This window comes from Podarcis cretensis, assembly GCF_951804945.1.
Source record: "Podarcis cretensis genome assembly, chromosome: 2".
In the NCBI taxonomy this organism is placed as follows: Eukaryota; Metazoa; Chordata; class Lepidosauria; order Squamata; family Lacertidae; genus Podarcis; species Podarcis cretensis.
The window spans coordinates 40617961-40636813 of record NC_137171.1 but is presented as its reverse complement, the minus strand read 5'-3'; the positions used below and the strand labels follow the sequence as shown (position 1 = coordinate 40636813).

Here is an 18853-nt window from a genome sequence, read left to right as displayed (position 1 = left end):
GCATATAATAATAAAATTTAATCAGGTATCAAGTGAGGCTGGAGAACCAATGCTGGAAATCGGTCAGCAGGCAAGAGTAGAAAATGCCGTCCTAGGAGAACAAATAGTCTGGCCTCCTGATACCAGGCACCTGGCATCCCATTCCTTTCCTAATAATTTCAGGAAAAATAGGATCTGGGATGTATTAAGCCTTCTTCTTTAGAACTTCAGTCGTTTGGTAGCATTTTTGCATAGTCTGCAATGGTCCTGAGTTGATCAGCTTAGAGAGCTCCAAGGATAGTCCCCTTGAGGTGTGAAATTTTAACAACTGAGTACTGTGCAAGTGGCTGAGTAGCTTAGGAAAAGTCAACACCCACTTCCTTCTTTACAAGCATGTCTTACATTTCATGGTTTCATATGTGATGTGCAGCACACCTCTAATCACATTTGCTCAGAAGCACATTCCTTGAGAATTAGGCCCAAGTACCGGTAAATGGTATTGCAGTGCCGATCATACCTTCAGGGATTTTTTACAGCCCAAGGGTACTTCTTCACATAGCAAAATTGTACTCTCAGGCACTGCTACATCCTCAGGGGGCTTCATAAGGATTTGATTCCTATTATTATTAGCCGCTGGGTGAGCGTTGCTTTTGTTAGGAATATTGCTGGCTGTAATAGTGAGCTCCCATTGATAAGGTATCAGCTAACTGAGGTTAGGAGATGGTCTCCTGATAAGTGGAGGCATCTCTTGAGCGTTGAGAAGCACGCAGCCATCATTACAGCTTGGAGAATGACACATGCACACACAGATAAGTTTGTGGGCGGGTGTAGTGGATGTGTTTGCATAGAAACATCAGGTGATGCGTTTTGGAAGAAATGGGCAGAGGTAGGCAAGAGAGAGAGAGAATGGCCACGGGTGGCGCTGTGGTCTAAACCACAGAGCCTAGGGCTTGCCAATCAGAAGGTCGGCGGTTTGAATCCCCGTGACGGGGTGAGCTCCCGTTGTTCGGTTCCAGCTCCTGACAACCTAGCAGTTTGAAAGCACGTCAAAGTGTAAGTAGATAAATAGGTACCACTCTGGTGGGAAGGTAAACAGTGTTTCCGTGCGCTGCTATGGTTTGCTAGAAGTGGCTTAGTCATGCTGGCCACATGACCCGGAAGCTGTCTGTGGACAAACGCTGGCTCCCTTGGCCTGTAGAGCGAGATAAGCACGCAACCCCAGAGTTGTCCACGACTGGATCTAACGGTTAGAGGTACCTTTACCTTTAGGCAAGAGAGAGGGAGAAAAAATGAGCCATGAGTTAGCTCAAATCACCTGAGGACTGTCAGGCCTTTTTTTTTGGAGATATGGGGTAGCAGATCCACCTGAATGAGTGCCTGTTCTTTCCCCCTCAACTTGTACTCAACAGTTGTACCTTGGAAGTTGAACAGAATCCGTTCCGGAAGTCTGTTCAACTTCCAAAACGTTCGGAAACCAAAGCGTGTCTTCTGATTGGCTGCAGGAAACCACAGGAGCCCTGTCGGACGTTCAGCTTCCAAAAATAGCTCGAAAACCAGAAGACTCACTTCTAGGTTTTGATCGTTTGGGAGCCGATTTGTTTGGGAGCCAAGGCATTTGGGTTCCAGGGTATCACTGGCAAAGGCCCATGGGAGTAAGCAGCTGGGAGGGGCAGTTTGGAGGTTTAAAATCAGTAGTGTGGAAAGGGCCAAGTCCTGCAGCATGCATCAGTCTCTCAGTGGGCTTTGCAGCCCAGATACCCAATTTAGTTTTTTTAAAAAGAAAAGGTGTCTGATGGGGTTGGTGGTTATTACCTACCTTGAATGAAGGTGGAATCTAAACTGCAATAATGAAGAAAGGCTTTAACCTAGGTTGTGAGCATTCATCCTGATTTTCTTGCACAAAGATCACACAGTTTGATTATACAGAATCTTTACAGTGGTACCTCGGGTTAAGAACTTAATTCGTTCTGGAGGTCCGTTCTTAACCTGAAACTGTTCTTAACCTGAGGTACTACTTTGGCTAATGGGGCCTCCCACTGCCATTGCACCACCGCCACGCAATTTCTGTTCTCATCCTGAAGCAAAGTTCTTAACCCAAGGTACTATTTATGGGTTAGCGGAGTTTGTAACCTGAAGCGTCTGTAACCTGAGGTACCACTGTACTGAGCATTCATTGTGATTTGCTTGCAAGGAGGTTATACGATGATGAACATTCCTTTTGCATTCCTCCTAATTTTTTGCGGGTTGTTGGCATGCATTCCCATGAATGATTCATTCATTTATTCCACATTTTCTGTCCATTTCCCCATCACTTTCTGAACTGCCAAGAAATCTGTTTCTTTTGTAAAAGTGGATTTGTTGCACTAGGCAACATAGCGCTTTAATCCACTTTAATTGCGCAAACCTCAGTTTTCTGGCATGCTCTTGAATCCCAATACTCACCATCCAGCGGCGCCCTAAATCAATGCACATGGTCAACTTCCTGGGTCAAATAAGCCTTAAAAGGCAAGTTTCACAACAGTGCCACCTAGTGATATCTGCCGCCACATGGAATTGGCATTTGCTCACGGGTAATTTCAGGGCAAATAAAATTAGCAGCCGCCTAATTTTTGTAGCAGGAGGACCGTTGGGTCTTTCAATCCTGTGCCCTTTGCAGGCTCACCATTCACTCCTCCTCAATAACATCAGCAGAGAGTTAATGACAACCAGATTCCATGGACTTTTCAAACCTGGCATGTATTATTAGGACACGCAAGCCGGGAATGACAGCCGTGTGTCCGCTCCAGAATTTGCGGCGCTTTTCTTAGAACAGTTTGAGAAGAACTCAAATGTCTTCAGACTTAGCTCTGCTCTGAAACGGCGGTACCGGAATGTCTCACTGGAGTCCCGGGGAAACGCCGTCTGCATTGGTTGATCCCCTTCTGAACGATCCTGCCAGCCTAGCATGTAATTTTTAATGCCGTGTTGTGTTTTCCTGGCTTGTTCTCCAAGCTCACAAAGGCGGCCTTTGTTCAGGCTGCTACAGCACTTCCTCTCCCTCTCTCCCTCTCTTTCTCTGACTGTTTGGAAATTGGGCAGTCACTTATATCCAGGGTTTCACTGTCTGATGGGCATGGAGGAGTGTCTGTGCAGCAACAGCAACAGAATACCACTTCAGGGGGAAACGAGCAAAACAGCTGTTGAATGATGCTTTAGGGGCAGATCACTGCTGAAAGTGGCGAGGATTTGTGAAAGGCGGGGCTCTTTGGCAGGGCTGGTTTTAGCATCAAAGCACAGAGCAGCTCAGCCTTTGTTGTCTGCTCTGACTAGTAGCTGTAGTAATCAAAGGTCTCAAATGGAAATGACATTTACTTTTAAAATGTCTGCATCATGCAGGTGTTAAAGGTGAAAAAGCACAGGGTGTTGATGGTGGTCAACTGGCTACGAGACCACCCCCTGGAATACGTTCATGCTATTATGTGCCTCCTTCATCTCTATCCACAATGCCCAGGATTGTTTGCACTATCTACAATCCCACTGTGGGTCGTGCTCAAGCTGCATTGCTAACTCCCTTGGCGCCAGAGTGATGTGCCATGCATCCCATTCAATTGTATGGCCTTGTCTTAAATGACCCTGATATTATCTCCCAGTATGCATGTATTTGCCATGGAAATGGTGGCAATGTTCAAAGGGGCTTTAAAAATGATGTCTTCAATTCCTCCTACACAAGATGGGAGGGGGCAGAACTCCTTGTTGGTGGTCTAAACCCAGCTGCCCATATTGTGTAATTCCAGATTTTGAAGTTGCACATGGTACAGGCAGGGGCGTAGCGTGGGGGGTGCAGGGGGGGCCAACCGCACCGGGCGCAACATTTGGGGGGGGGCGCTCGCACTCGCAGCTCTCTGCCCCTACCTGGCTCACTCACTCTCTCTCACTGCAGTGCTGGCTGTGCGAATCCGATCCGAGCTGCCGGGTCACCACCCAGTGTGGAGGGGGAGGTAGCCAGGCGTGCGTTGCGGTGCGGAGCGTAGAGAGAGCGAGGGAGGGACTATCTGGGGGAGGGACAGTGCAGCGGCCGCCCAGCGCAGCGCTGAGCGCGGGAGAGAACCACACCCAACCAGCCCAGGCAGCAGGAAGAAGCTGGCAGCGGCGGCAGGTTAGGGGTTAGGGGCGCAAATTACTTGCCTTGCCCCGGGTTAGGGGGCACAAATTACTTACCTTGCCCCAGGTTAGGGGGCGCAAATTTCTTGCCTTGCCCCGGGTGCTGACAACCCACGCTACGCCGCTGGGTACAGGGTTCACAAGTTGCATCTAATGAATCAGAACAGTGTGCCCCCCCCACTCCAGTTCAAGTAATTGGTTACTGGCTAACCTTAGGACTCAGCTGTACAGCTGCAAATATAACGTTTTAAGTGCATTATACAAATGTGACACTAGATGGCTATGGTGAGCTTATGGCAAATTTAATATATTTTTCAAAACGCTTTTAAAAAAAAACACCAAAAAACAATTTTCACAGCATTTCTTATATGTTTCTAGATTCCAGTTTAGATTACATTCTGGGAATAGGACATTTTAGGATCCTAGTAGCTAGGGAAACAATGAAGTTGTAAGGTCTAGCTTGATGAATCTTAGGTGTTAGGATTGTTCCTTTGGCTGGCAGTGCCACAAATTGCCAACGTTTAATATGGTTCATTTGCTGTGCAGCAATGCTTCCTCTTCCCCCCTTAGCTATAGATTAAATGCTAAACTGCTGAGGCATTTTGCATGGTGTCTGTCTGAGGCCTTTCTAGCTGCCTTTTTGAAAAGAAAAGAAAAGAAAAAAGTCATCTTCCTGCTTTGCGCTGCTTTCGTGCTCATCTGTACCCAGCACAAGCATTGAGCTATATTTCCTCCCAAGTCCTTGGAAAATGCTCTATCCCTTCCACAGAAGGAAACCATCTGGATCCCCCCAAAATGAGCAACAACTGTGGACCTATTATCATCCAAGAGAAGGCCCTTAGAGTAGAACCACACTTTATTTATCCAAGTTACATTTCCAAACTTTGGGCAGTGCTGCTTCACTGTGACAGAACTATGGGTCTGGAACTATAGGTTGGGGCAAAATGGAAGGAGGAGGCAGGCACAGACAATTCGACAACTATGTGACCTCCTCCAACTGCTCCTTTTATAAATATCCCTCACTGGATTCTGCTTTGCAGCAAAGAAGCAACACCTGAAGTCTGCAAACCTGACTTGGACACCCCATGTGTTGCTCCAGACCTAAGCTTCTCTGGCCTGGCACCTGTCAACAGTTCTGAACAACTCCTTCCTTGGAGATTTTTAAGCAGAGGTTGGATGGCCAGGGCCATCCTTACCTGGGGTGCAAGGGGTGCAGGGCAACTGGGCGCTGGATTCTGGAGGGCACCAGGCACCCACCACTGAAGCTGCTTAAGCTCTTAACTATCTACCAGTCATGAAATAATAAATAATTTTGATCAAGCTAGAAAAACAAAATACATATATACCTAGGTATTACTAAAATGTATACCTACTAAAAAAATAAAATCCTTCCAGTAGCGCCTTAGAGACCAACTAAGTTTGTTATTGGTACCAGCTTTCGTGTGTGTGCACACTTCTTCAGATGTATGCGCACGAAAGCTCATACCGATAACAAATTTAGTTGGTCTCTAAGGTGCTACTGGACTGAATTTTTTTTATTTATTTTGTTTCAACTACGGCAGACCAACACAGCTACCTACCTGTAACTAGATGTATAAGATGTATACCTACTGTTTGCATGCTCATTTACCAAAGACACACCGCGCCAGCGGTGGTGCTTGTCATTCACAATGGTGCCGCTTGTCAGACTCAACGACAGCGCTCACAATGGTGATGCAAAAGTTAATTGGGGGAGCTAAACTAAATTTCGGGACACTGGGCAGATCTTTGCACCCCGGCGGCGCATATGCTAAAGACTTGCCTGTGGATGGTCATCTGCCATGGATGCTTTAGCTGAAATTCCTGCATTGCTGGGGGTTGGGACTGGATGACCCTTTGCGGTCACTTCCAACTCTACAATTCTATGATTCTTTGGTTCTATGAATCAGTGGAAGGCAATCTGAGCCGCCATGCTGTGCACAGTCACAGACCCTGCAAATGTCCCTATTTTTCAAGGACAGTCCCGGATTTACAGAAGCCATCTTGGTTTCTGATTTGATCCCGAAATGTCCCGCTTTTCCTTAAGACATCCCAATTTAATCAGAGAAATGTATGGAAAGTATGGAGTTATGTAACCTCCAAGCCAAGGAGCTAAGTAACTATACAACCTTTAGAAAACATCTGAAGACAGCCCTGTATGGGGAAGCAGAGTTTTTATGTTTAATGTTTTATTATGTTTTTATATACGTTGGAAGCCGCCCAGAGTGGCTGGAGCAACCCAGTCAGATGGGTGGGGTATCAATAATAAAATGATGATGATGATGATGATGATGGAATAGGGCATCCCTACTTTCACTGGAGAAATGCTGGAGGGCATTCAGTAAGGCTGCCTGAATGTGTGGCAGGATTGTTGCCATAGACGTTGGAGAGCAGCAAGAACTCTCACCAAGTTCTGGGTGAGGGGGAATCGGCGGGGGTAGGCGGAGAAGGCAAATCCATGGTCACGTGAGACCCCAGTGGCCTTTTGCGTCCTACGTGGTCTGTGCATTTCAAAGCACAGGCCATTGTGCTTTTGGGATAGCAAACCCTCCCCAGAAATTCCACAGGCCTTTCCCTAGCTATCAATATCGTTTCTGTATTTCTCGTTCTGTTGCTTGTCTTTAGCAGCGAGACAAAAAAGGGGCCCTTTGTGTGAGCGCCTGAAAGGAATAGCCTAGTCCCACAGCCTGCATGCAATTCTAATGTCAACTATTTGTTGCCTTGGCATTTCACATTAGCAAGCTCTCTCCTCCACCCCCAAATATCTGTGAGCTGTGCCTTCCTGCCAAGGGGCCATATTTAACTTTGCTCCTCCATAGCGTGGTGCAGTCGGCACCAGGCAGAAGGGTCCATTCATATAGCAAAGCTTTCTCACCCGCACAGGGGAAAAAGGCATATGTGAAAACACTGGAATTGAGGCCAGGGTCACTGACCTGGTTAGGCCTTCCCAGTTAAAACAAAAACAAAAAACTGGTCCAGGAAAAGTTTCCCAGCTCTCTTACTCAATGCATTCCCGGGCTTGCCTTAAGAGTTTGCAGAATCACTCCCCACCCACCCTGCTCCACCCCAGCCATTTTACTGTTAGTGCAACAGTGGCAGCCGAGTCATTCCTGCAATATGAGCACGATCATTGTACAAACACAACGGAAAATATAGCCTCATTGCAGGAGGCGCAGGGGGCTGTTTCTATGTACAGCAGCGGCAGCCAAAACTCAGTGTATTCCTTTGCAGGGGGAAAAAAGGGGGTGGGGAGTCTTCAAAGAAAAAAAAGATTGAAAATTGTGATGGAGATGGCATCTTCTCCCAAGAAAATGCATCTCTAGGAACTGTTCTAGCTTTCTAGCTAGATTAATTTAAGGACTAGTTCTTTGGAATTAGACTTCCGATAGATAGATAGATAGATAGATAGATAGATAGATAGATAGATAGATATAGATGATCAAGTGTTAAGGGGTTATTCACCTGCTGAAGCTACCTCTTCTATACAGCTGTTAAAGGTGTCAGATGTCTTGTCCTTTTTTACAAAAAACAAACAAACCTGACCAGCTGACTAAGATAGAGATACAAGATTCAGGCATGCATAAATGGGAGGAAAGGATGAGAAACCAATCTATAAGACAATAACATCATAAGGAAAAAAGGGAAATTCTTTAAGTTAAATGTAATAGGAGGTCTATGGCTGGTTCTCGGTTACCTCCTGCTATCTATACAGTGGTACCTTGGTTTTTGAAGGTAATCCATTCTGGAAGACCATTCTTAAACGTTCAAAAAACAAAGCGTTTACTTCTGGAAAACTCAAAACAGAAGCCGTGTGGCACATTCGACTTCCGAAAAGCGTTCGAAAATCGAAGCAGTTACTTCCAGGTTTTCGGTGTTCAAAAGCCGAAACGTTTGGCTTCCAAGACTCTCGAAAACTGAGGTAGCACTGAATATGGTTTTATAGCAACTCCACCTCCTGAACAGAGCAGCTGTATTTAGATGGCTCACTGGTTCCCTCCAGTTTCCTTCCTATTCCTCCCTCATTCTAGCCTGTCTTTCTTTCTTTCTTTCTTTCTTTCTTTCTTTCTTTCTTTCTTTCTTTCTTTCTTGGGGGAGGGGACTCTGCCTGGCTAAATCCCTTCCCATGAGTTGGATTCTAGGCTGCACTTAATGTGTGACTGCTGGTAATGTATGCTAGTTTTTGTGGACCTGAATCTACAGTGACACCGAAGCTGAAATTCCAATGCAAACGCTCTTTAGGGATTCTTCTCAATGGCTCAAATTGCACTGGTTGTGTTTGTATGAGGGAGCACATGAATGAGAACTTCACCACACAAGTACTCAGTCTGGGCTGGCAAACAGAAGCAAGGGTTGAAAATAAATGGCCCTGAGGACTCCTAAGAAGGCAGGCTCCAAAGTAAGTAGTAGCATCTAAAATTTTGAAATGAAAATGGAATATGAGGCACCTCTTGGGTTCTGTGCATTCTAATGTTCTGAAATTACAACAGAAAGTATTATAAAACTGAAAATACTTGACAACTTTAATGCAACTCTACTAGAAGATATAATTCTGTATTATTTAATGGGGCTTATCATGACATCTGGAAGCTGGAACATTGCCTAACTTGTTTTCACATGTCTTTCAAAGTAATGTACTGGAAATCCTAATAATGAGGTTCCATCTCCCTTCAGAAAAAAATAACTTCTTCTAAAAAAAAACCTTTTTTTATAGTAGCATTGACTACTAAAAAAACCCTCTTTTCATCTTTTCCTGCCTATGTCCTCAACAGCATCCCCTGGAGATGAGTTTCAGTATGTATGTATTTATATTTGTATGTATGTATTTGCATTTTTAAAACTTATTATCCTCATTTCTAAAAACAAAAAACCCTGCAAAAGTGGCTACTCCCACCCCAAAAACATCAAGCAGTATTTCAAAAAGCACATGCCAGTCATAAAAGTCCAATAATAACATCATAAACTGACAATGATGACAATTTCTGGGCACAGAAAGCCATGAATACTATGAGAATGAGCCTAGCATCCCTGAACTGCTTGACTTTGTATATCTGAACCTTTGCAAATTCTAGTGAGAACATGAACTCCTACTTTTTGTTTTCTTACAGAGTCTTTATTATACTCCCCCCCTCTTTGTGGACTGCTTTATCTCTCCCCCTCCCTCATTTAAGAGCACCATGATGATGGCAACCAGTTGAGCTACAACATACTCCAGTTGAGCATACAACATAGCTATTATGCCCACTCCAAGACAAGTGTTTTGCATTAGTCTGGTTCTCCATTACAAAGCGAACAAAAGCATTTGCCACACCTCTCCCTACCCTCGCTAGTGTCGTGAGGTAGGAGCGCCTTCCAATTGGAGGCCCCAGAGTGAGCGTATATGGAAACCACATGGCAAAATAAATAGGAGACAAGCTCTGGGGCCCTACAACCTTTATGCGTGTGTGGCGAGGAAGGGCTAAAAACACACAGCTTTGAAACAAGAAAGAGCAAAAGACATTGTAACTCTGCAGCCCCCTTCTCAAATAAAAAGCCCACCCATTTGCGAAGTTCCCATCTTCAGTGTATAATTTCATTTCCCCTTGTTTGCTTTTGCTAATCATTCTATACACTGTCAGAACATGCTGAGTTACAGCCAGCAGGGTTTAACTTTATTTCCCATCTCTTTCTCCCTACCACAGGCAAATGGTCTTTAAATAGAAGAGTGTGGAAATTGCCTCCATGCCAGTTTCTCGTCAGAACTAGAAGCAATTATCCATTTTAACATGTACTGCTGGATAAGTTGCATTATAGTAATATGTCCCTGCCCTCTTTCATAAAAAGCAATGTTCTTCAGTTGGGGGAATCTGGAAACACCCCCCCCCCCTTATCCAGTGTTGGGTCACAAAATCTCTTGGCATGTCATAGGAAAGCTACAAGTGGACCTATTTGTGCTGACTCCTCTGTGGCAAACTCCTTGACAAAGGCTGCCCAGTGCTAGGGAAAACTCTTCCAAGAGGAACATTTTTATCTGTTGAGTTTTGTTTCATGGAATTTATATTCCCATCAAATGGTTTCCTGCCGTCCCCTGTAAACGCAATCAGCCTAATGGAAGTGACACAAAAACAAAGTGTTTCTCGGCTGGGGTAACCATGGAGAAGAGAAAAGGCATGCAGAGAACTAGCCAAGTGTTAGGATTTTATAGGCACAGTGTTAAAGGTCTCAAGGCAGGATGGGACTTTGTTCAGCGAAATATCAGCAGAGGCAAAAGAAAAGCAACCGGAAAGGGAAGGGGAGATATGGAAATGACAGAGCCACATGGGTACAAAAGCTGACTGATGCTTTGCCATCAAAGATGCAGGCAGGTTATGGGGAAGAAAGGTGTTCTCTGCAGAAAGGCTCTGGCAACTTCACTGGGTTTCCTTCTATGGTCATGTCCTTCTTGCCTGGAGAGGAGGTGGGGAAGATCCTGCATTTTGAATGCTGTCATTCAGAAGGATTGAGTAGAACACAGAAATGCTTCTTCTACTTCAACATGCAGCCCTCCATCTTGAGATCAAGGGGAGGGTTGGCTATTACCGGTACTTTCACTCAGCACAAGATTCCATGAGCTTCTGTGGATGTTGCAATACAGTGGTTGGGAACCTGTGGCCCTCCAGATGTTTCTGGACTCAAACTCCTATCACCCTTAGCATTGACCATGTTGGCTGGGAGTGACGGGAGTTGGCTTCCAACAACATCCAATGAGGCTTAGTTTCCCCAACCCGGATGTCATTTATGTCAAATCGTGATTCTTAAACATCCATGAACTGCTCACTGAATATAGGATAATTTTGACCCATCCCTTCCCACTCAAATCTACAGGGGAATTTTTCAGTCATGTAAAAATTACCCACTTTCACCCATTTGAAAGCTCATATTCTTATTTCTTAGTTTTATCCTGAATTGAAATTCCCCAAATATCAGACCAAAGTAGAATATCCTAGATCAAATGGAACCAGGTTTGTGCTGGAATTCAAGTACTCATCTTCTGCTCAGACACCAATTTCCATCTCAGACACCAGTTTCCATCTTTCGATTCTCTCCATCCATTTGTTTTGTGCATTTACCATTCACCTACTGTAAGCCAATACCTTTTATTTTATTTCCCTCATTTGAATCTCTTGCACAGTCACCTGGAGGGGATTGTTGTTCTCTTTCCACTAAGTGTAGTGTAGCTTCGGTGGCTTAATGTGTCAGGTGGTGCAAGAAACAAAAACAAAAAACCATGGCTGCACCTTTTTGCATTGTAACTAAAGCTCCTTCTAGATTTTGATCCAATAACGTGAATGAGGGCCAATTTGGTTTCTTGCCAGAGTCAGAGTGGGACTGTCAGCCAGTTCTGAGAGGTCCAATGCAGGGGAAAGAAAGAGAAAAGAAATTACAAAAGGACTACAAAATAGCTCATCCAAGAACATTGGGGTTGCACTTCCACATGTTCTTTCAGGGAAGGTGCATGTGCAATTTACAACGGAGAGAAATCCAAAAGGGTTTTGCACCCCATGTGAAGCAAGATGTCAGTGGTAGTTTCACAGTGGTAGTTTCATAGCAGCTGAGTCAAGGAGTCCAAAGGCAGCAGGCATAATTGTTAGGCTGTTACAGTGAGGTGTCATGCAAAACACAAAACTGCCTCGCCAGTTTTCTCCAATGTCTGCCAAAGTGGATTCAAGCACAGCTTGAGGTTGTGAAATGCAGCTACTGGTGCATGAATTTTTCTTGGCCTTGCAGTGTGCCTTTTATGGACCACTGCACCCAATACGAATTGCTGGATCTTGAATTGAGAGCATTTTTGCCCTGTAGATACTTAACTGCCAGTGTGTGATGATAGCAGTAGTTTTATTTACTGAGGGCTTCCAACAAAACAATGTCATGCGGGCTAGGAAAGAGCCTTTTGAAATAAATGTTTGTATGTCTTGGTCAAGAAGCTACTGGTTTATGATTTATTTATTTTTTAGATCCAGCACTACAAAGGTGCTCCAGGATTTCCAAGGACCTTCTTCGTGGTTCTTTAACTTTGTGTCTTATTTCTGTGAACTTCTCTGTCCTCTTCCTGTTTGCAGGCTAGGCTAAAGGGAATTTCTCTTTCCTTGGGATTTCCTTGGAGAAACCTATTCTGCACATGATGCTAAACCATGGCTTATTAAACAATATTTTGTTAAACCATGACATAGAGCTATATGTTAACCCTTTCCAGCAGCTTAACTATGGATTGTTTACTGTCAACAAACCACAGTCAGAAGCCATAGTTTGTTGTTGGTATACAAATCTTGGTTTGTTTCAGCTATGGCTTAGCTTTACATGTGAATCCAGCACTCATCTTTAATTATAGTTTGTTTGACTATCCCACTCCAGAAAGGCACTCATCAAACTACAAAGACCACAGGGCAAGAACAGCTAGAAAACAAAGCAAGCTTTAGAGAAACAAGATGTGGATTGGTCAATCATATGTGAGACAACTTGTGCTTAAACAAACTATGGCTTAAACAAAACACAGCTTAGCATTATGCACAAGCCGGTATAGATAGGCAAGGATTTGTTTTCTGGAATCAAAATCCTTGAAACCGAAAATCCGAAAACTAATATATATTCTCTATCTTTTGGGTTTTAGATCGGGCTTTGGTATCAAGCAATATTGGCATCCCACCGCATCTGATCCACCGCATCCAGTATCCAGCCTACACTAGTCACACATCTCCTGTGGTCAAGAAGCTTGCAGAGCAAGACAAATTAAGGATTTCCAAGTTGCTGTCAGCACCTCGGATAAGCTATCAAGGACTGAGCAGCAGGGAGAACAGCCTTGCTCACATCCCCCAGCAGAAGCGCAGCCACGGGTCTCAAGACGTAGGTGTGGCTGCTGAACCAAGTTCAGCAGTGTCACGATTCAGCATAGCAACTAGTCCCCTTTATGTTAGCAGGGAATTCTTTGATGGTGGCCTGGTCCCCATAAGCAGCTTTTTCCCAGAGGGAGCCTCAGCTCCAGGTAACTTTGTCATTTTTGCCAAAAAAAGAGTCCCTTTCCGTGTGTTACCAATGAAGCCACTAGATGCCTCCAGTATCAGAAAAGGCAAGAAGATGCAAATAGCCTCCTCGGATTGGTCCACATTAAAATCCTTCGGCAACTAATATTTATATTTGGGCCGTTTTCTTTAGAAATCCAGACAGGAGGGTTCATTTATGTGGGATATCTTGTGCAGAAGCAAAGACTGGCCAGAAGGAGAGCATATGAAACCAGATGTCAAACATTAGAGGGATTTTCACACACTCACAGAAGTGGCTGAGCACAATAGGTTATGGGGCCACAGGTCTGTGCCTGATCATGCCAGCTCCTGCCTGCCCACCCTTGCCCCAGAAATGCTTTGCCTTCAAGTGTTTGACACAATTTCTAAGTGACGTATCTCGCTGATATAAAAAATGGTTAAGGATATTGTCACACTGCAGTTTGCTTGGCTGCAGACAGTTGGCGCTGTAAACTACAGTTTGGCAAGCTGGTGGGCAGGTAGGCGACCCAGGTGAGGAGAGGAGGAGCGATCCAGAGGGTAGAGATGCAGGCCTAGGTGAGGTGAGGAGGAGGAGGGAACTGGAGAAGGGAGACATAAAAACGCTGGAATAGCTCAGTCAGTAGAGCATGAGACTCTTAATAGGGTCATAAGTTCAAGCCCCGCATGAGGCAAAATATTCCTGCATTGCACTGTAGAGTTGGACTAGATGAACCTTGGAGTCACTTCCAACTCTACATTCTATGATAAGCAGGAGGCCCAGGCAAGAGAACCAAGTGAGGTGAGGAGGTGGGAACCCAAGGACAGAGATGCAGGCAGATGGGTGGCCCAGGAGAGTTGTCCAGGAGACCCTCAGAGGTATGGCAAGATCTGAGACATTCTTTGGGTGAGCTGTAAAGGCAGGGGGAGAGGGTTGGTGAGGTTGGTGACTGAAATAAGTAGGGACACAGCCCCTATTATGTACATAGAATTCTACCGCCTTTACTGAGTTCATGCAATTGCCTGCACCCTTGATTTTGAGAAGGTTCACGTGTTATTAAGCATATGAATGTAAGATGCTATAAGCAGAGTTGCACATTTATTGTGAGGGCAAATAAGAATGCACAAACAACCCTATAAGATCAGTTCAAGGCCCATCTGGTCCAGCATTCTGTTCATTTGGTGCCCACTTGCGATTCCCAGCATACTGCTTCTGACTGTGGAGGTGGAATATAGCCAAAGTGGCTGGTAGCGGTTGTTAGCCATTGTTACTTTACTGAGTGAAAAACAGGGTATAACATGAGGGGAAATGAACACAGAGGTTCGTCTTCCTTAGGCCAGGTCTACACAGAGGAATAACTCCTCCAGAACTGCTTTTCCCTCCAGTTCCTCAAATGGCCAAATCTCAGCAGTCTTCCTCACTGCCAGCCAACTTCCAACTGACTTGAGTCTCCACTTCATCAGTCTGCTGTCACACTTACCACACACACACACACACACAAAGTTGCAAACTGAACATTTGCTGTGCTTCCAACAGTTCCCTCATAACCCAGTTTCCTCTTTCTCTTTCATGGACTCTCCTGAGGACAGCAGGGTGGGAGGGGTTGTGCCCAAATCAATTGAAATGACCACGCTTATACTGACGATGTTTTCAGTCTTGTGTGCTGGTTACTTAATTCATTCTTTGTATTATGATAACAGCCCTTGAGCTGGCTATGTTTAATGCATGTTGCCATTTCCCAAAACTGAATAAAGATAATGTTTCAAAACAAATAAAGGACAAACCTGATAAAGAAGGGAAGACTTCACAATAAGTCTCTTCCTGTTTTCTGCCATTTCTTATATGAGAAATATCTTCCTAACTTTCCTAAATAATGTCTGTATACATTCGCTTTAATAAATTATTATTATTTAAAAGATATCTGAAGGCAGCCCTGTTTAGGGAAGTTTTTAATATTTAATATTTAACGCTGTATTGTTTTTAACACTCGATTGGGAGCCGCCCAGAGTGGCTGGGGAAGCTCAGCTATATGGGTGGGGTATAAATACCGTAATAAATTATTATTATTATTTTATTAATTTTTCCCCACCTCACCCCCAGATCCCAGTATTTTGGGGGTGGCTTTTGATTGATCTGCCACCGGCCAAGAGAAAGACAGAATGAAGCACTTTCATTGTTGTCCAACCGTGTCTGGTGGTTATGCTAAATGAAGAGTGAAAGGTGAGCAAAGGGTTAATAAGGAAAGACCAAAAAAAGTAAGTCAGCACTCCTGACTGACACTATGTACAAAAGTAGCAGACCCCACTGATTACTATAACATGAAACACTGACTCCCCACCCCCATCCGGTGCGGTTCTGCCCCTGCTCTGCTCTAAAGGGGCTTTGTTGTGCTATGTCTGGGTAGATTGAATCCAGGTGTTCCTGTTGGTGTACCAACAGAATCCAGGTGCTGTCTGCCTTGTATAAGTGATATATCGACTAACCTCACACCAATGACAACGTGGTCAGATTTACACATACACACATACAGAGGCAAACGAAAACGGCCTGCAGGAAAGGGCGAAAAGTCTGTATTTTTAAGCAGCCAATTTGAGAATTTAATATTGTGCAGTTAGAGCAGATGGATATTGTACATGAGAGCCAAATTAGCATGGTTTATAACTTCCTTGCTCAGAACAGCAATAACTTTGGTGGTAATTAAGGGCCAAGGGTTTGCTTTGCCAAGTAATTTATGGATGAATCTGGTCTAGTTATGGATGGATCTGGTCCAACATTAAGCCCTGCATGGTGTTGGAAGGTTCACGGGTAACACTTATTGAACAGGGATGGGCACATTTGTCCTGGATAAAGAAACAGCCAAGAAGAGAGAGGAGGGATTTTTCTAAGGACATCGTATTGATGTAGTGGTTTACGGTGGACAGAGCCAGGTTTATAGCATTTCATGGGTAGGCCTGGATCAGTCAAACACCTGGCCACATAGTGCTGTTGAGATAATGAGACTGGTCCAGGGGATGGATGCTGCCCTGAACTCTTTGGATGAAAAGCAGAGTCATTGCAGAATGTCTGGTAATAGAGAGTCTCTGAGCATGTGGACATTCCCTTTCTGGAGGGCTTGTCCCTACCAGGGCTGGATTTAGGTTTGATGAGGTCCAAAGCTACTGAAGATAATGGGGCACTTTATATGTTCAGCTGTCCTTTGTCAGCAACAAATTGTCACTGTTTTTTTGTGTTGAATATATGCTGTATGGAAATTTATGGACCTAATAGGTATCTAAAGCCATTTGCACATGCAGAATGTAGGCACCCTATACAGTGGTACCTCGGGTTAAGTACTGAATTCATTCCAGGGGTCCATTCTTAACCTGAAACAGTTCTTAACCTGAAGCACCACTTTAGCTAATGGGGCCTCCTGCTGCTGCCGTGCATGATTTCTGTTCTCATCCTGAAGCAAAGTTCTTAACCCGAGGTACTATTTCTGGGTTAGCGGAGTCTGTAACCTGAAGCGTATGTAACCTGAAGTGTATGTAACCCGAGGTACCACTGTATAGAGAAATGAGGAAACCAGTGATATTTTAGGGAGCAGGCTAGCAAGCGGGGCCCATTACTTACATCATAGGAGCCTACACAACACAAAACACTGTTTCTGTATGTAGGTTTTATTTTATTTGTTTTTTTATCCTATATTTTGGAAATGTACATCCAGGTTTTTTCCCCTTTAAACTTTTTTGGGGCCCCCAAGAGAGTAGGGCCCTAAGCTATAGCTTGTTTAGCTTATATGTAAATCCGGCACTGGTCCCTACGCCTATGGGAATGGATTCCAAACACATTCCAAGCACAACAGTTTTTATTTATAGAAAAATGGTCCATAGCTGCTGTTTCTCCTATTTTGATTGCTCTGGGGATCCCAACTTCAAGTGCATGTGAAGCCATCTTTGCTGTAGGCTTTGTTGTTACTCAGGTATTGCAGACTTGAAATGTTACCCGGATATTCCATCCTTTTCTGGTGCTGCCCAGAAGCCCAAGTGGCAGTCAGAGAAGTCACCATTTCTAGTATTTGTGCCTCACTGAATGCCAGTGGCTCTCCCCTTTTCCAGGCTGGCAGCAATTTCAGACATTAATTTTTAGGAGTATAAAAAGTTCTAAGATCCATTCCAATTGCCACTTTGTAATGCTTCCACGCTTGCCAGTCTCATGTACCTCTGAGAGGAGACACCCTTTCAGAAACAAAAGGAAGTCTGTCTTTGCGGAGCAAACCTCACATGCAGCGGCCATGCATCAAATTCTAATTCTCAGCAGTGACAGTGTTGTTAAGGTGGGGCTTTAGATCCATATTGTTGCATGCCACCCCAATCTCCAAGCAGTGCAAGATTCCAGGGGTTCCAAGTGCTTAAAATGAAAAAGCACACACTCGCACATACAAATCACAAATGGCTGCAATAAGGCTATGTCCATTCTTTTCCTCACACTCCCTACTGGTCTGCCACGGTTCCACATTTCAGGGGCAGCGTTGCCTCTGTAGGAGATTGGTATGATGTCAATGCTTGGAGTGGGCGAGGTGGAGGAGGCAGAAATAAGTCTTTTATACATTTCCCCAGCTCTGCAAGTGTGAAAGGGAGTGTTTATGGCTCTTTGCATACACATAAGTGCTTTGTGTATGCCCAGCGCTGATGGCATTGTTTGTGTGTGTGTGTGTGTGTGTGTGTGTGTGTGTGTTTCAGCAATAGCACTCAAAGCAGCCTGTTTCTGGACATGCCCATCACTCTGAGAACTGACTTGGGAGATAACACAGCCATGAGTCTAAGCAGGTTGAATTAAAAGTTCAGTCCCAGTGAGTTGAACAGGTTGTGTGCTCAGGATGGCAAGCTCTACTCCCATATGAGGAAAGGGAAACACTGAGGACCTCTTTGGGCAAGGAGGGGGTCTGGTGTGGAAGCTTAACAACAACAACAAATATTTATTATGGTCGTAGAGCAGCATAAAGAGGGAGGGATGCAATCATTTTAAAAACTCAAAAAAGAGAGAAAAGTTAAAATAGAAAGTATATATAAAAGTCTATAAAAATCCAAAAGAAGCTAAGAAAGTCTAAAAGAAGGGTTAGGAACATTAGACAAGAGTGAAAGAGCATAAAAAGGTTAGTATACATAAGACTATAGCCATCAGTCTACAGAGCACTCTAATACAAGTGCTCATTATATCTAGTTTGTGGCACAGGTCATCATCTGACAAATTTTGAGTGCTGCTGTGCAGAATCTAGCAATGTTGTATGTTGTAGCAGGATTGGTATCTGAAAGCATTAGGGAGGTATAGAATTGTCCTGTGCACCCTGGGGACTTATGCAGTGATGGTAAGATGAGGCTAGTATGAGTATCTCTATAATAAAGACATTGGAGAAGCACATGGCCTGTTGTTTCTGGAAGCTTAACAAAATGTGGGTGCAAGCCTACAGACAGGGTGCATGTCAAATGACTTCTGATGCAAATCTGGATCCATGAGATCTCCACTACACCCACTGGTTGTGTCAGAATTAAGGATGTGATGATGGGTGTTCCCACATCATGCATCTGCAGGAGCAGCTCAAGGGCATTGTAGTTCATGATGTGACTGCTAAAATAGGAAGGATTTCTCATACTGCTGCTGTGGTTGAATAGTTTGCAGCGCCATGGCTTCCTCAAAGTGAAAATCAGCTGCAAGGGTAATGAAGCCGAGACCCCGAACATAGCTTGAT

The 18853-nt window shown here is 44.4% G+C and overlaps 1 protein-coding gene across 6 annotated transcripts in view; it reads left to right on the top strand.

The window, feature by feature from the left end:
• Positions 1-14917, top strand: part of CDRT4 (CMT1A duplicated region transcript 4) — a 35375-nt gene extending 20458 nt beyond the window's left edge. For 5 of the 6 annotated variants that reach the window (XR_013835955.1, XR_013835956.1, XR_013835957.1 and 2 more), the window contains one exon: positions 12761-13275. Coding sequence is in view for 1 of the 6 variants with exons in the window: in XM_079966277.1 (XP_079822403.1) it covers positions 12761-13275 (515 nt within the window). In the remaining 5 variants the exon portion in view is untranslated. Of the gene's footprint in view, positions 1-12760 lie in introns of all 6 variants that reach the window. The other variant, XM_079966277.1, reaches the window with a different exon arrangement.
• Positions 14918-18853: the final 3936 nt, after the last annotated feature.